Source organism: Gopherus evgoodei, chromosome 18 (assembly GCF_007399415.2).
Source record: "Gopherus evgoodei ecotype Sinaloan lineage chromosome 18, rGopEvg1_v1.p, whole genome shotgun sequence".
Taxonomy (NCBI): Eukaryota; Metazoa; Chordata; order Testudines; family Testudinidae; genus Gopherus; species Gopherus evgoodei.
The window spans coordinates 8,809,764-8,823,917 of NC_044339.1; the positions used below are offsets into that span (position 1 = coordinate 8,809,764).

The following is a 14,154-nucleotide window of genomic DNA, read 5'->3' on the forward strand; positions in this document are numbered from 1 at the left end:
GGAGGGGGAAGGGGGGGTTCTGAGAGCCATTGAAGCAAACTAAAGCCTGTATATAATGGAAACCACTTCAAGCCAGGGGCTGCAGGAGCACCCCCTGTAAGCCTGGTTCCAGCACCTAAATGTCCTGGTGTCACCATGGTGCTGCTGTGTCACATGTTGCATCACGGTGCCAGCCCACTTCACCGTGATGCTGCGTCACCCTGCGGCTTCTTGGCCTCACAATATGTTTTTTTCTCTACCTCTGCTTCTCACCTCCGTCTCCCCTGCTCCTCTGTTGGCATCAGGTCCGGCGCTAGGGGTTTTAGTGCCCTAGGCGCACGGCAATTTCGCTGCCCTGCGCCCTGGTCCCACAGCTCCGGTGGAGCTGCCGCAGTGGTGCCTGCAGGAGGTCCACTGGAGCCGTGGGAGCAGCCGACCGGAGCCACCTGCCGCCCCCTCCAGCAAAATGCCGCCCACCAATAATCCTGGCGCCCTAGGCGATTGTCTAGGCTGCCTAAATGGAAGCGCCGGCCCTGGTTGGCATGGTAACTGAATTAGGGAGATTGATCTACTAGAGGTATAAAATGCTAACCCTACTCAAAATACCCTAAATTTCTTCACTTCCACACAATTATATAGGACTATTAGTGCGACCTCAAAGACCACACACTCGGGTCCAAATTCTGCTCTCAGTTTGTACCAGTGTAAAGCCAGTATGACACCACAGTTTTCAGCAGAGTTACTCCAAATTCACATGAACGTGAGAGTAAAGTTTGCCGCTATACATGGAAATATTTTTTCCATGCAGGAATGACAGCCCTGGAACAGACTAATGGTCCATCTAGTCTGGTATCCTGACCCATGCCAGCCACTTGAACAGAGAATGTGGACATACATATACTGCTGTTAGCTGTGCAGTGCTGTTTGATGGGGAAGAATTTAATTGTTTTAGTATTGATAGTGGAAGGGCTACAGGATATTATAGAAAGGTGCAACAGGGGCTTCTAAACCCCTAGAAAGAAGGTAGATTCTTTTAGGGCCCTATGCACAGCCCTGGGTAGAGAGAAAGGGAAGGTGCTGTGAAGGGAGCTGGCGGAAAAGGGGAAAGACGCGTGCAAATCCCTGGTGTCATACAGCCCCACACGTTAGGCATCAGGGCAGACGCTATAGGACCAGAGAGGAGGCCCTTATAGGAGGAGGGGCCTCAGGGAAGGGCGGATCCTATAGACCGCCCCGAAGGGGGCCGGGCTGAGGGCGGAGCCCGGAAGCAAGCAGAACATCTCGGCTGTCTTCTGGCTGCGGCTGCCCCCCGGGGCCGACCCAAGGGGGTCCCCGGGGATGGAGGAGGCGCAGCGGGCGCTGCTGCAGCGCAGCCGCCTGCGCCTGGTGGGGGAGCTGCAGGTGGCTCCGCTCTGGGACCTGCTGCTGCACAAGGGCGTCTTCACCCAGGACATGATCGAGGAGATCCAGGTAGGAGCTTCTGGCCGGACCCCCTTCACCCTCCGCCGCCCTCCTGCCCTCGCTGTAGCCCCCATCCCTGCTCAGTCCTCCCCTCCTCCTTTGTTCAGGCTGCTTCCCCATGCCCTGGGGTAATTGCATTTTGAGCCCCCGCCCACGGCTAGAGACTGCAGTGCAGAAGGCAGGGCAATGCCCCCCACACACACACCCAGCCCCCGGGGGTTTGCTGGGGAACTTCTCCACTATCTCCTGAAATGAACCCAGCAGCCGCTGGATGCCATTGTCAGGCCGCTGAGCTGTAGCCGGGACCGTCTGCCCGGCTGTAAACAGCTGAACTTTAGCAGCCACTGGCAAATCAGAAGTTGTGGGGAGTTCCCTGGATTTCTGATCAGTCCCTTCAGGGTGATGGCGGGAGCGGAGGTCACAGAGCTGCTGTGAATTTAAGTTTTAAGAATGTGAGCTGGAAGGACAATACTGGAATTAAAGTGGCATAACCCTAACCATGGCGGTAAACAAGCCAAGAGAAGCTTCAAAGGCTGGGGGTTAGTTTGTACAAAACCAACAAAGTTATGATACAGTAGAACTTGCCCTATCATGTGGGAGGCAACGTTGTCTTGTGGTTGGAGTGGAGCACTGTGAATCAGGTGACCTGGGTTTTATACCTCACTGTACCACTCACTTGCTGTCTGACCCAGAGGCGGTTCCTCTGTGCCTCAGTTTCCCTACCTATCAAGGATAATAGAACCTGGGCCTTAAAAAATTCAGTGGGCCTCTACTAGGCAGAGGCTTGAATTTGCTAGCTAAAGGCTGATGTGAAAGATGGGAGGGCCATCAATGAGTTGTCTTTTTAGCCTGTAGCCAGGCAACTCCAGGGCAACACCCTGATCAGTTTATGTTCTGTTCACATCTAGAAAATCCCCCTGTCCTTTCTTGTACTCATCACCATGCTGTTTATGAATTGCTGGACTGCAGACATGTCATGCATGTGGGATGCTAATGCTTTCTGTCTTGGTTTGGCTCCCTGTAGAGAGCAGGCACTCGAAGAGACCAAGCCAGGCAGTTGGTTACAGACCTTCAGACTCGAGGAAGACAAGCTTTTCCTGCATTCGTCTCAAGCTTGCGAGAAACTGGACAGAATGACCTTGTCGCTTTGCTGAGTGAAGGGGACAGATTCCCACAGTTGCGTCCGCTTGATCTAAAACCAGTTGAAATGGGCTTACGTGGTGGAAAGGGTGATACCTGTAAGTATCAGTGGTGGTGCTGTTTTCGTAAGAGACAGCAAAATTGGATACAGCAGATGTAAACCCTGTTGCTGAGGAAGTATAGGAGACTGGCTAACAGCTTGAGAAATCTGATAGCCCAGATGTCTTCCAGAATCATTGATTGTGTAGATTATTCCGCACAGCCACTGGGAAAATATAATGCTATCCAATACCACTGAAAACTTTTAATTGGCAGCAATCTCCTAGTGCTGTGCTAATAACTTTTTTTTGCAGGTAACCTCGGTGATGTCTCAAATCTGATCTCCAAGGACACAAACATTTCTCTTTTTCTATTGGCGAGAGAGGGTGATCCAGTGATTAGAGAAGGGATTGGACATTGGCAGAGCTGAATTCCATTCCTAGCTCGGTGTCTGACATGCTGTGGGATTTTGGTCAAATCACAATTCCTCCATCTATAAAATGGGGGCAAAACCTCCTTACCTGTCAAAGGAGTTCTGAAGGTTAATTACTGTAAAGATTCTTGGATGGAAGGGACTATATAGCGTAGTATATTTTATTTGCATTTGATGTGTAACTTGTCTACCTATCCTGTTTTTAACTTTATATATTCATATTTCTTGGATAGCTAGTTTCATTAACAACATTTTCTTTGTTATTCCTAAGGACTTGTCTGCCCTTAAAATGCTACAGCGGCACAGCTGTGCCACTGTAGGGCTTCAGTGTAGACACCGCTGTATTGACGGGAGGGGTTCTCCCTTCAGTGTAGGTAATCCACCCCCCTGAGAGGCGATAGCTAGGTCAACTGAAGAATTCTTCCATCAACCTAGTGCTGTCTACACAGGGACTTAGGTCAGCTTAACTACGCCGCTCAGGGGTGTGGATTTTACGCGCCCCTGAGTGATGTGGTTATGTCAACCTACTTTTCTAGTGTAGACCAGGCCTTATATAGAGAGTTTTTTAAGTATTATAAATTGTTTTACTAAAAACATAAAGGCAGGATCCCTGCCCTGAAGAGTGTCTGCTCTCCCTCAGATGAGTCCGATACCCAGGACAACAGCAGAGAAGTTGCAAAGACATTTGAAACTGAGAAGATCATCACAGTAAGGCCTTGAGAAAGGCAAAGGGTTTGAAGCAGGAAAGACGGGGTTTTTGGGAGATCATACTGAGAATAAGTGGTGGCAGGAAAGAAGAGGCAAAACTGAAAGTGGGACCAGGAGGAGGGATGCAAGGATCACGTAGGACAGAGGACATGAAGGAGTGAGAATTTAGGGTGGGATTTAGGTAGCGGTGGAGTAGAGAGAAGTCTTTTTATGAAGGGCTTGGCCTTTTCAGGGTGCTTTTATTATTTGGGTGGGATGGGGAAGGGGAAGAGGGTTGCTATTTCTAAGAGCACAAGCCAGGAAGAAAGGGGCAGGTACCCTCCAGGTGATGGTGAGAACAAGTTTTGCTGTGTGCTCACAATTCCCATCCACTGAGTCTGGTCCTAGCCTCAGCTCCCACTGTTCTAATCAAAGACTCGCAGGGGAAAAGTACAACTGCTGTCCCAGCTCCAAGCAACAGGGTGAGAGGCTCAGTTACCTGCAATCAGCAGTGCTCCATCCAGATCCTCCGGAGAGAGGCCTGCTCTCTGCTTCGTATGCTTGTATCTCTTGCAAAAGTCTATAGGAAGGGCAGTAATGCAAGTGTCTTATACCTTTACAGATGGGAAGGCTCGTGAATATTTGCCTACCCCAGTCCAAGCCATGACTAAGAGATGCCAAGAGTCAACACATCCCAGTGCAGCAGCTCGGGGTAAGCAATCTCCGCTTGCCAATTCTTGGCTTACATTCTATCTGTCCTTCATTCCTCCTCTCTCCCCATACCTCATGTCGATCCCTTCAGCCCATCTTTCTCTGAGAGCCTCAGTGTGGCCCACATATTGTACCAATCCGCCTTCTGGATGGAAGGCCCTCTGGAGCAGTGGTTCTCAACCTTCAGCCCAATCAGCACAGAGCTGCAGCCCGTGTGACATCCACAGGGCCATACAGGTATCGGATGCGGCCCACATAACACATTTTTGCGGCCCACAATGGTTGAGAACCTCTGCTCTGGCGTGTATCAGTACCGCTGGAGGCATTCCCTCTACCCTCTCCCTGTACCCTTTTGCCACCGGCTAGCTGATCATGCTGTCTACACGTTGCACCCATCCCCTGCTAGTCCAGGCACCTCTCCTGAGCAATGATGATTTTCTCCCTGTGTGCGGTGACTAGCAGCCCCCTGCAGCCATTTTCCCTCTATGAAGCAGGTATCTCTGCGTACTATTACTTGTATCGAATCGATAGTGTTTATACACATTTCTGGCTAGTGTCTGAAAGCCTTCTAGCATTAAAAGCACCCAGAGAAGAAAATACCGAGACTAAAACCAAGGCTCTGTCATAGAGGATCCATCCATCAAAGGTGGGAGAGGTGCAGCCCCAAGTGTACTAGTGCCATGTAATTGTTGATTTAAGATGGAATGTAATCAGCCTGAACAAGTAGACACTGTCAAAAGGAAAACTGCTTTGAATTGTAACAGTGATTGTTTCAGAGACTTCTATAGGCTAGGCTAGTTTGCCTGCTGCTTAGGAGAGGAGAGAAGGTATTTGGAATGGTAAGGCTATGAGATGATTTCCCATCCGATTCTGTTATGACAAATGAAGCTGAAATTCACAACTCTCTGGTCAATCATCTTTAACAGGCAATGTCCAAAGGCATGATAAATGAACCCCCAGAACTTCACTCTCAACATCTGCAGTCCGATTATGCATGTAAAGGAACAATGTTTCTTTCCTGTGTGTGGCCGGGAGCGAGGAGGAGTTCAGGTGTGACTGAACGTGTTAAGAAATGGGTCAAAGCACTGGAAATATTTGCATTAATATTAATCCCATTAAGCAGGGACCCAACTCCTGACAAATGTGAAGTAGGCAGCGGAGCTGAACGTCATTTCTCTCTCATCACATGTTGTAGGTTCTGCTGCAGAGACATCCAGGAGGAACTCAGATATGGTTAGTTTCCTGTTTCTACATATGTTATTTTTACTCATTTCTTACCTGAACTACCTCCTTTTCCTCCCCCATCCCACCCACTTTGCATCCCATATTCAAAAGTCAAAGGGACTTAGGCTCTTAAGTCTCTGAATTACAAAGATATTTAGGTGCCTGAAGGTGAAACAGGTGTCTCGTGTAATTTTCAAAAGCATCTATGCAGGTGAGATGCCTAAGTTCCATTGAAAGTCTGTGGGAGTTAGGTGCCTATCTCACTAAGCTATTGTTGTAAATCTCACTGGGTACCTGCCATTATTTCAAGTGACTAACTACCTTTTGTAAGGTTCTGTCTATGCTAGAAAGGATTTGCCGACATACTGGGCAAAAGAATTTTTTTGTCAGTATAGTTTATACCAGTTTCCTGCACGAAACAAGCAGCAAAAGGACCTTTTTGCTGGTATAACTGTGTCTAGGGGTTTTGCTAGCCCTAGAGCAACCAGTTATGGGTGTGATTGTCCTTCCTCCCCCACAACCAACCAAGCTATGCTGGCAAAACTTCGAAGTGCCTAGCCGGTCTAAATCTGGCCTTCAGTGCTTTTGAAAATGTTTGCCTGCAGACTGGTAACGTACATTTCTGCTTATTTAAGGTTCATTTGACTCAAACTGTTCTGTGTTGTTTAAAAGATCCTTTAAATAATTACTGGCAAGTGTGACTCTGATGTCCAGGTGTCAGATGCAGCATCTGAGTGAGTCCTGCTGCTTTGACTGGGCCGGTTCAGTTCAGATTAGAACAATTGTCACACCACACTCGTTCTTTGGATTACATTAAATACGACATAAATATGACCAATAACGCATGGTCAAATATTTTTCCCTAAGCAATTATCATCAGGACAACTAATAATTACCTAGCGCAACACTTAGTGTGCTGCATTTGTAGAGTGGGTATTTTGTTTTTGTAATTATCGTGTGAAATATATGAATAAAAAAAACCCCACTAACTAAAATGCACTGCACACGTTCCTGCAGCGTGACCATTGTAAGTTAAGCTAGTATTATGAATACAGACCTGCCTGTTTAGGAAAGTGGAGGCCAAATTCATCCCTGTTGTAACTCAATGGAAGTGAGTTTGACCCTGTATCCATTTCAGTCAAGACCCTGATTCTGCTGATCCCATTGACTTCAGTGGCACTCTGCATGAATTAAGTAAAGCTGTATGTGCAACATTATCCCGGCTGCTTGGGGAGATATATATAGGGAGCAACGTTCCCTCTATCTTTTTACATCCATGTGCAGACTGAATTTTGTTATGTGCACCAATATGGAGGTGATATGTGGTGAGGGTGGGGCTGAGCTGTTTGGGGTGCGGGAGGGGGCTCAGGGCTAGCACAAAGGGTTGGGATGAGGGCCTTGGGTGGGGGTGCGGCCTCGGGTGGGGCAGGGGATAAGGGGTTTGGGATGTGGGAGGGAGCTCAGGGCTAAGGCAGAGGGTTGGGGGGTGAGGGCTCTGGCTGGGGGTGCAGGCTCTGAGGTGGGGCTGGGGATGAGGGGTTTGGGGTGCAGACTTCCCTGGGGCTGTGACGGGGAGAGAGGACTCCCCCACAGCCGTCTCTCAGCACAGCAGCCCGGGGCCGGAGGAGAGCGCCTTTTCCCGCCAGGTCGGCTCCGGGGCTGGGGCAGAGACGCCTGTCCCTGGCTGCGGCAGCTTCACGGCCAGGGGAGAGATGCCTCTCTCCGCCTGCACGGTTGCAGCTGCACAGCTTAGAGGGAACTTAGATAGGGAGCATGGATTCCATTATCCATCTGTCATCCTGGGCAAACAATAAATTGAGTTTATAGCAGCAATCAAATGAGCTTCACGAAAGCTGCATTTTCGGTTCTGAGTTCTATCCCGCTGGATTAGCTGGTGGACACTGAATAAAGGAGGTTGAATTTAGTTTGTCTGTCTGACTGCTCCCTGGTGGGTATGTGTGCCAGGCTTATGTTCTGAAAGCTGACCCGTGTGGTTACTGCCTCATCATCAACAACGTCCGTTTCATCGAAGAGTCTGACCTGTCTTCTCGAGAGGGCTCCAACGTAGACTGTGAGAAACTGGAGAAGCGCTTCAAGTCACTGCACTTCGACGTCCTGGTTCGACGAGATCTCAAAGCTCAGGTAAAGGTGGAAGCATTTGGGGAGAGCCGAGGGGCGAAGAGGCTATGCTGCAGGTGAAGGTGTGGTTCTAGCAGGGGTAGGCAGACCTGTGCTAGCTTCAGTCTCACTAGTACAGGTAACAGTCGTCGTTCAGACCTGGCAACACAGGCTGACTGCCTGAGGACAAGCCCTTCAGAGAGCCTGTGTATGTTCGTGTGGCTAGCCCTCACTGAAGTCCGTGCCACCACATCTACACGGCTTCTGTTATCTGTGCTAGCTAGATTAAAGCTGGTATGAGTCGCCCTACCTGTGCTACAATCATACCTTCGCTTGCAGTGTAGATGTACCCCAAAAGTGTTGCTACAGGGTGACAATATGTGCTCCGATGGGAAAGGCACATAACCCCCCAACCCAAAACTTCAGTGTTCGAAGAGACTTCGAAAGCCTTACTTTCAAATCATGTCTTTTGCTGTTATAGTAACAGATGAAAAAGGAGCCCCATTTTTTGGGGGCTTTCTGGGCTGAGTTTTTATTCCTGAACATGATTTATAAGTAATTGTCTGAGGGTGTATTTATCTGATATCTCTGACTGAGATTCTCCCTGACTGGCGTACCCAGGGGCTTGATTATCTGTTTGTTCTTGAATGATATAATAGTTGATATTAAGCAGGACATTCAATCTCCTGGCATACCTATTGAAACCAAAACAAACGAGTCTGATTATTTTAAAATCTGTGGCGGAGCATTGGTGTGTGTGCGCACGCTCAAATGCACTGCCTTCCATTGGTGCTGCATTTGGGAGAAACGCAGAAATGAGAGTGTCCTTTAAAACAGCAAAGTAAATCTCTGTGGTTAAATGGCAAATGTTAAGTAGCAGTAGATTGCAATCACCCTGCACTTGTTCCATTTGACAGTGGTTCAGTGTCCCATGTGAAGAAATTAGGGTGGGGTCTCCCTGTGGAAACGCATCAGTGTAACAAAATTGGAATCTCACCTGGCACTGATTTTAACAGCCTTGCTGGCAAAAGAGAGGGCAAGGATTGACTGGGCCGTGGAGTGAGCAATGGGTCTTCTCTCCTCCACAGCAGCAGTGTCCCCAGATCAGCACTGAACAGTGCAGGAAGCTTGTCTGTGCTCTTGGGTGGGCCAGTCTCCGAGGAGCACAATCTCACCCCTTTCAGCAGCATGATGTGGACATGGGATTGATAAGGGGTAGGTCTGAAGGTAACAGTTACTGACCTTTTGGAAATGTGTGTAGGAAATTGCCAGGGAGTTGCAGCGCCTGGCGAGGCAGGACCACAGCGCTCTGGACTGCTGCCTGGTGGTGATCCTTTCCCATGGCTGTCAGGTAGGAGGATTGGTGATCTCATTCATATCTCTCTGGGCTTGAGGGAGAAGCATGCTCCTGAAAGGTCTGTGTTGATTGCCACCATTCCCTGGGCATCAGAGTGAAGACGGGTTTCTTCTCCCTCCTGTCCTGATCTTATCCTGCGGACATAGGCCATTGGGGCCTCTCTCTTCCAGGCATCATGCTATTTAGGGTTGCCAAGGGAAAGGATGTTCTAACTGCAGTGCTGAACTAAGTGTTCAGTCCGATGCCTGGTCACCATGCATGATGGGGGCCTCCCTTGGTGGTAGGCCCGATGGTTGCTTTATAGCTGTAAAACGTTATGATGAGGTGTTTTCTCACAGGGGTGACAGAAGCCATATCAAACACAAGATCTTTCCTACTTTAATCTGATCTTGCTGCTAATCCCCCTTTCTGTGCCCCTTATAACTCTGGTCTAACCTTCCTGGGACACAAAGTTTATGGTGAATGAAACAGTGAGAGGAGCCTCGTGCTGGATAATGTTTTGTATGGAATAATTCTGCATCCACCAGGGGAGCTTCCGTGGATCAATGCCGGGGTTATAATTAGTAATAATGAATCCCTGGATTACAACTGCACCTAGCTAGAGGAAATGTGGTGAAATTACAGAAAGAAGACCATTTAGGGTGGCCGTTAAGCAAATATTCAAATTAGCCTGTGGGTAAACTAGAGCTGACAAATCCCAGGTTTTGAGGGAGAAGTGGGGGCTATTGGAAGATCAGGGGCTTGGGTTTCTGGAATTTAGATTACTTAAAATAACATATGGGTTTTCTCTCTCCTTAACTCACACCCCAAATCCTAAATACCAGAGCATTGGATTCATCCTGGCATCCAAGGAAAGACTTTTAAAATGGGGGTTATTTATACTAGAGAAAAGGTTGACCTATTGCCTTTGTGTTAACAGCCAGTGGATTTTGCTCTTTCAGACCAGCCATATTCAGTTTCCCGGGGGTATTTACGGCACGGATGGAAAGCACATTCCCGTCGAAAAGATTGTGAACTTCTTCAATGGGTCCCATTGCCCAAGCTTGAGAGGAAAACCCAAACTCTTCTTTATTCAAGCCTGTGGCGGAGGTGAATATTGGCTTTAGCAGTGCTTTGCCTTCGGGGCTCATTTAGGAGGAGAAGCAGTTGTCTGGCTGCTTGCTTGTGCATTGGCACTTAGGGTATAATAATTCTGTGTCATCTCTTTCTTTTGCTGTTCTTATTCCCTTTTCTCAGGCTGTCTTCTCTTGCTCTCTGCTCCATATTCTTGTTGCTGAGGTAATGCACTGATTGGCCATGGAGAGTGAGGTTTCTAAAGACGTCAGAGCCGGAGGTGTGTTCCACTGCACTGGAGCTTTGAGCAGAAGGAAGCAAACTGGTGCAGCTTCTGTATGGCCTCTGCCACGGCTGATTGTTTCAGATTTCTGTATTTGGCTCAGAGCATCTGGTTGGCATGAATGGACTCTGTGCTTGAGTGAATTGCACGTGGCTCCGAGTCAGCCAACATAGCAGAAGATGAAACAAAAGGCTCCTTTAGTTGAGGGACCGTGTTTGCTAAGGGGTGAGAGGGACCCACTGCTTATTACTTACATATGTAACAGAGAAGGGCTTTCTGGTTGCCTCTTGCAGAGCAGAAAGACCGAGGATTTGAGGTGGATTCTGATTCACCTGTAAACCAACCTCGTGGAGGTTCCGTAGAGTCGGATGCAACTCCCTTTCAGATCCAGCCCGGTAACTTGGATGAGCCAGATGCCGTAGCCAGTTTACCCACTCCCAGTGACATCTTGGTGTCCTATTCAACTTTTCCAGGTGAGACAGCGTAAGTAAAGCACTGGCCTAGCAGGGAGGCAGTGGCTAGAGCACTGGTCTGGGATTCAGGGGACTTGGGTTCTAAACCTGGCTCTGCCATTGACCTGCTGGGTGACCTCAGACAAGTCACTTCCCTGCCCTCTGCCTCAGTTTCCCCAACTGTAGAATGGGGATAATTTACCCCTTTTTAAAACGCTTTCAGATCTGTGGATGAGAAGTGAGAGAAAGGGCTTAGTATGTATTCTGACTTTCCCTCTTTCAAAGCCTTAAAGAACCTATTCTTTGGTGAGTAATAACACCCTGCATTTATCATCCGAGGATCTGTCCTTCTCAAACATTAACTGAGCCCCTCACCTGCATGAGGCAAATAATAATTATCCCCACTTCAGATGGAAGAAACGGAGGCACAGAAAGGTTTTGACTTGCTCCAGATCACCCAGTGAGTCTGTAGCGCTGGCCACGCTCCCGCACAAAGGGTCTGGATGTTTTAGTGCTGGATTTGGAAAAAGTTATCCATAGGGTGGAAATTCTGCTCCTAAGGGCATCTCCATATGGAATTAAGCAGGAAAGAAAGCGCTGCTTGTAAGGAACGAGTTCCTTACTTTCCCTGTGTTCTCCTAAGGCTTTGTCTCCTGGCGGAATACCCAGAGTGGCTCGTGGTACGTCGAAACACTGGACAGCGTGTTTGAACAGTATGCTTGTACTGAGGACCTGCTGGGCATGCTAGTGAGGGTAAATGTTCCTTTTTCTAACTCTCTCTTGCGGAATGTAGGCGTTTGGTTTTGCAGTTAGTCAGGCGTTAGACACTTAGGCCTCCATTTTCAATAGCGACTAGTGATTTTTGGGTGCTTCAGTTTTTAGGGGGGCCAAGAAGAGATGCCTTGAAAAAGCCTGGTTTTCCGAAAGGACTGAGCACCTGCCTTCTAAGTATCAGGCCCCTTTCAGGTATCACACCCAAAATCACAAGTCACTTTTGAAAATATAGGCCTCCATCTTTGCCTAGCGGCCTGTCCTCACCCTGCCTCAGAGCAAAGGACTGTCTGTCCGTCCTGTCACAAAACAGCCAAACTGTCAGAGCAAACGGCAGCAAGCACAATGGTATGTGTTGAGATAATCTCCTACTTGGACGTATAGTAGCAAGACATGGTTGTGTTTGTAATGTTCAGAGTTCTCCGTATTCATCTTTCTTAGCGTTTTGCATTTACTCTCTCTGCTGCCATAGTGAGGTTTTGATTTGTCTCCTGGAATGTCCTGCTATATGGATAACCCCACCGGATGCTTGTGTTAATGTTATTTTTTTTATCTTGACTTGTGAGTGATGTAATTGCATCTTAATTTATGTGTATGTTAATGAACCAGTAAGTTTGAGTATATACTAATTTAGGATTCTAAGAAATAACTCTCCCATATTGTGAATGACAGGTACAGTGTTTTAGAAATAATTTAGTGAAAATCCTACCCTCTCAAACTAACTTTTAAGGGAACCAGTTCCATGCTGCAGCACTCATACACTGCAATGAAATAGCACAAAAGCCCGTTTTGTCGCTGTCAAATGCACCACAGTGTTTACTCAGCAGTGCCCAACAATAATCATAATCATTCACTTACCAGGAATTATGTCCTGGGCATACACCTACAACTCAGATAGTGGGGAGGTGGTTGTTTTTGTCCATCCAAGACTAGGCAAACAGCATTCCAGTTTTCAGAATTTCAGTTGGTCTTTTGCATAACCCTTGTATAAAGAAGCATCCTACATTGTCTTCAAAACAGGAAAGAAAAATTGTTCTCACAATCTCCTGGACCTGATTCTGCTCCAATTGAAGCCAGTGGCACAATGGCTGTTGATTTTAACGAGCTGAGGATCAGGCCCTTTACTTCTAAAGTGGTCAAACCGCTTTCAGTCTGGAAAGTGAATGCTTTGAAATCGTTCGGTCCCAGTGCAGGATTCTTGGAGAGGTGATGGGGAGTCTTAGCAAATACAGGAGGGGAAGAGGGATAATAGACCTTTCTGCTTTGAAAGAAGGTTCATGAAAGTGTCGACACAAAAGAAATGACTGATCTCTTTTGAGCAAAGGAAAGGTTATTTCTGATTCATATGAAGAACTGTATGTGTGGGCTGGGCGGGTGTTGACGGCTCTTGGGCAGCCTTCAGTGGTTAGCATCTGATGAGGAGCACAAGGGCGATGGAGTGGCTCTGAAGTATCATAGAGGCAAAGACCTACAGTACAGCACAGAGGTTTGACACAAGATCTGCTCTTGGACTCTTTATCTTGCCCTGCCCTTCTCCAGAGTTGTCTTAATTCTGCCAGCAAACCCACCCCCACTCACCTTATAAATGTTAAACTTACCCACTGCCTCTCCTCCCCATTCCCTAACCTATACAGCCCTCCTCGCTGCACCGATCGTTATCCGTGCGTCTCCAGGGCTGGGAAAAGCTGTGCTCCGCCACACTCAACCAGCAAACTTCCAACTCCTTGGTTTTTCTCTTTCCCAGGTGGCTCATGCTGTGTCTGCTAAAGGAAAGTACAAGCAGATGCCGGGCACTTTTAACTTCCTCCGTAAACAATTCTTCTTCGTGACCGACTAAAGTTGTGGCTGGAAGGTCTCCGCCATACACCCGGATAGACTCCTCTTCAGGCCTCACGATTCTGCACCTGGCCGTCACTGCTCTGAACCAGTGCTCCTGTTGGCCTTCATCTTTTCATGGATTAATTTATCCTTGGAAGCTTAATGTGTTCACGCGTTCATTACTGTGAAATAGACGTCTCGCCTCCTGCCTGGTCAGACCAGGACTGGTCGCTTCCTAATCTCAGACATTTAAGACCGACAACAGGGACTGAAGGGAAGCGTCCTGCCCTTCATTAGGAGGTTGCAGCCTTGGACTCTGTATCTCTGCTATCCAGAGGGCCGTGCCAGTGGCCGTTTCAGGCCCCGCTGTAACCATGATTACGGTGCCCTCTACCAGGAGGCGTGGGTGAAGTGTCGGCATTTTGTAATTACCTTTGTGTTTACGCTCTTTGAATCAAAAATGCACCTGAATCAAAAGCCAGTGTTTGGGAGTGGGGAATCGTTTTGCAGCATCTGTTGCCCGTTTATATTAAAGACTCTACTCTTTCTGTACAGTTTGTCTTGCTCTTTTATTCTCTTGTCTTTTCTCCAGCTAGCCTGACGTTCTCTGACTTCTCTCTTACTGCTA

General features: G+C 48.0%; 1 protein-coding gene across 2 annotated transcripts; it reads left to right on the plus strand.

The window, feature by feature from the left end:
- The first annotated feature begins 1,229 nt into the window (after nt 1–1,229).
- CASP9 (caspase 9) lies at nt 1,230–14,078 on the plus strand. 2 transcript variants are annotated; one of them, XM_030537538.1, is made up of 10 exons: nt 1,230–1,449; nt 2,465–2,678; nt 4,362–4,451; nt 5,646–5,683; nt 7,640–7,816; nt 9,054–9,143; nt 10,091–10,238; nt 10,779–10,968; nt 11,581–11,690; nt 13,453–13,540. In XM_030537538.1, exons 1-9 carry the CDS (start codon nt 1,318–1,320, stop codon nt 11,645–11,647), a joined length of 1,146 nt encoding a protein of 381 aa, XP_030393398.1. In that variant the 5' UTR covers nt 1,230–1,317; the 3' UTR covers nt 11,648–11,690; nt 13,453–13,540. The 2 variants fall into 2 exon arrangements, with proteins under 2 accessions (XP_030393398.1, XP_030393397.1); XM_030537537.1 differs by having other exon boundaries at nt 1,231–1,449; nt 10,779–10,958; nt 13,453–14,078.
- The last annotated feature ends 76 nt before the right edge of the window (nt 14,079–14,154 follow it).

What these genes read in the sequence shown, in the direction of transcription:
- CASP9 (XM_030537537.1), top strand. Translation starts at nt 1,318, where the DNA reads ATGGAGGAGGCGCAGCGGGCGCTGCTGCAGCGCAGCCGCCTGCGCCTG. An exon ending in ACATGATCGAGGAGATCCAG is followed by an intron (nt 1,450 to 2,464) that starts GTAGGAGCTTCT and finishes GGCTCCCTGTAG; the next exon opens with AGAGCAGGCACTCGAAGAGA. An exon ending in GACGAGATCTCAAAGCTCAG is followed by an intron (nt 7,817 to 9,053) that starts GTAAAGGTGGAA and finishes AAATGTGTGTAG; the next exon opens with GAAATTGCCAGGGAGTTGCA.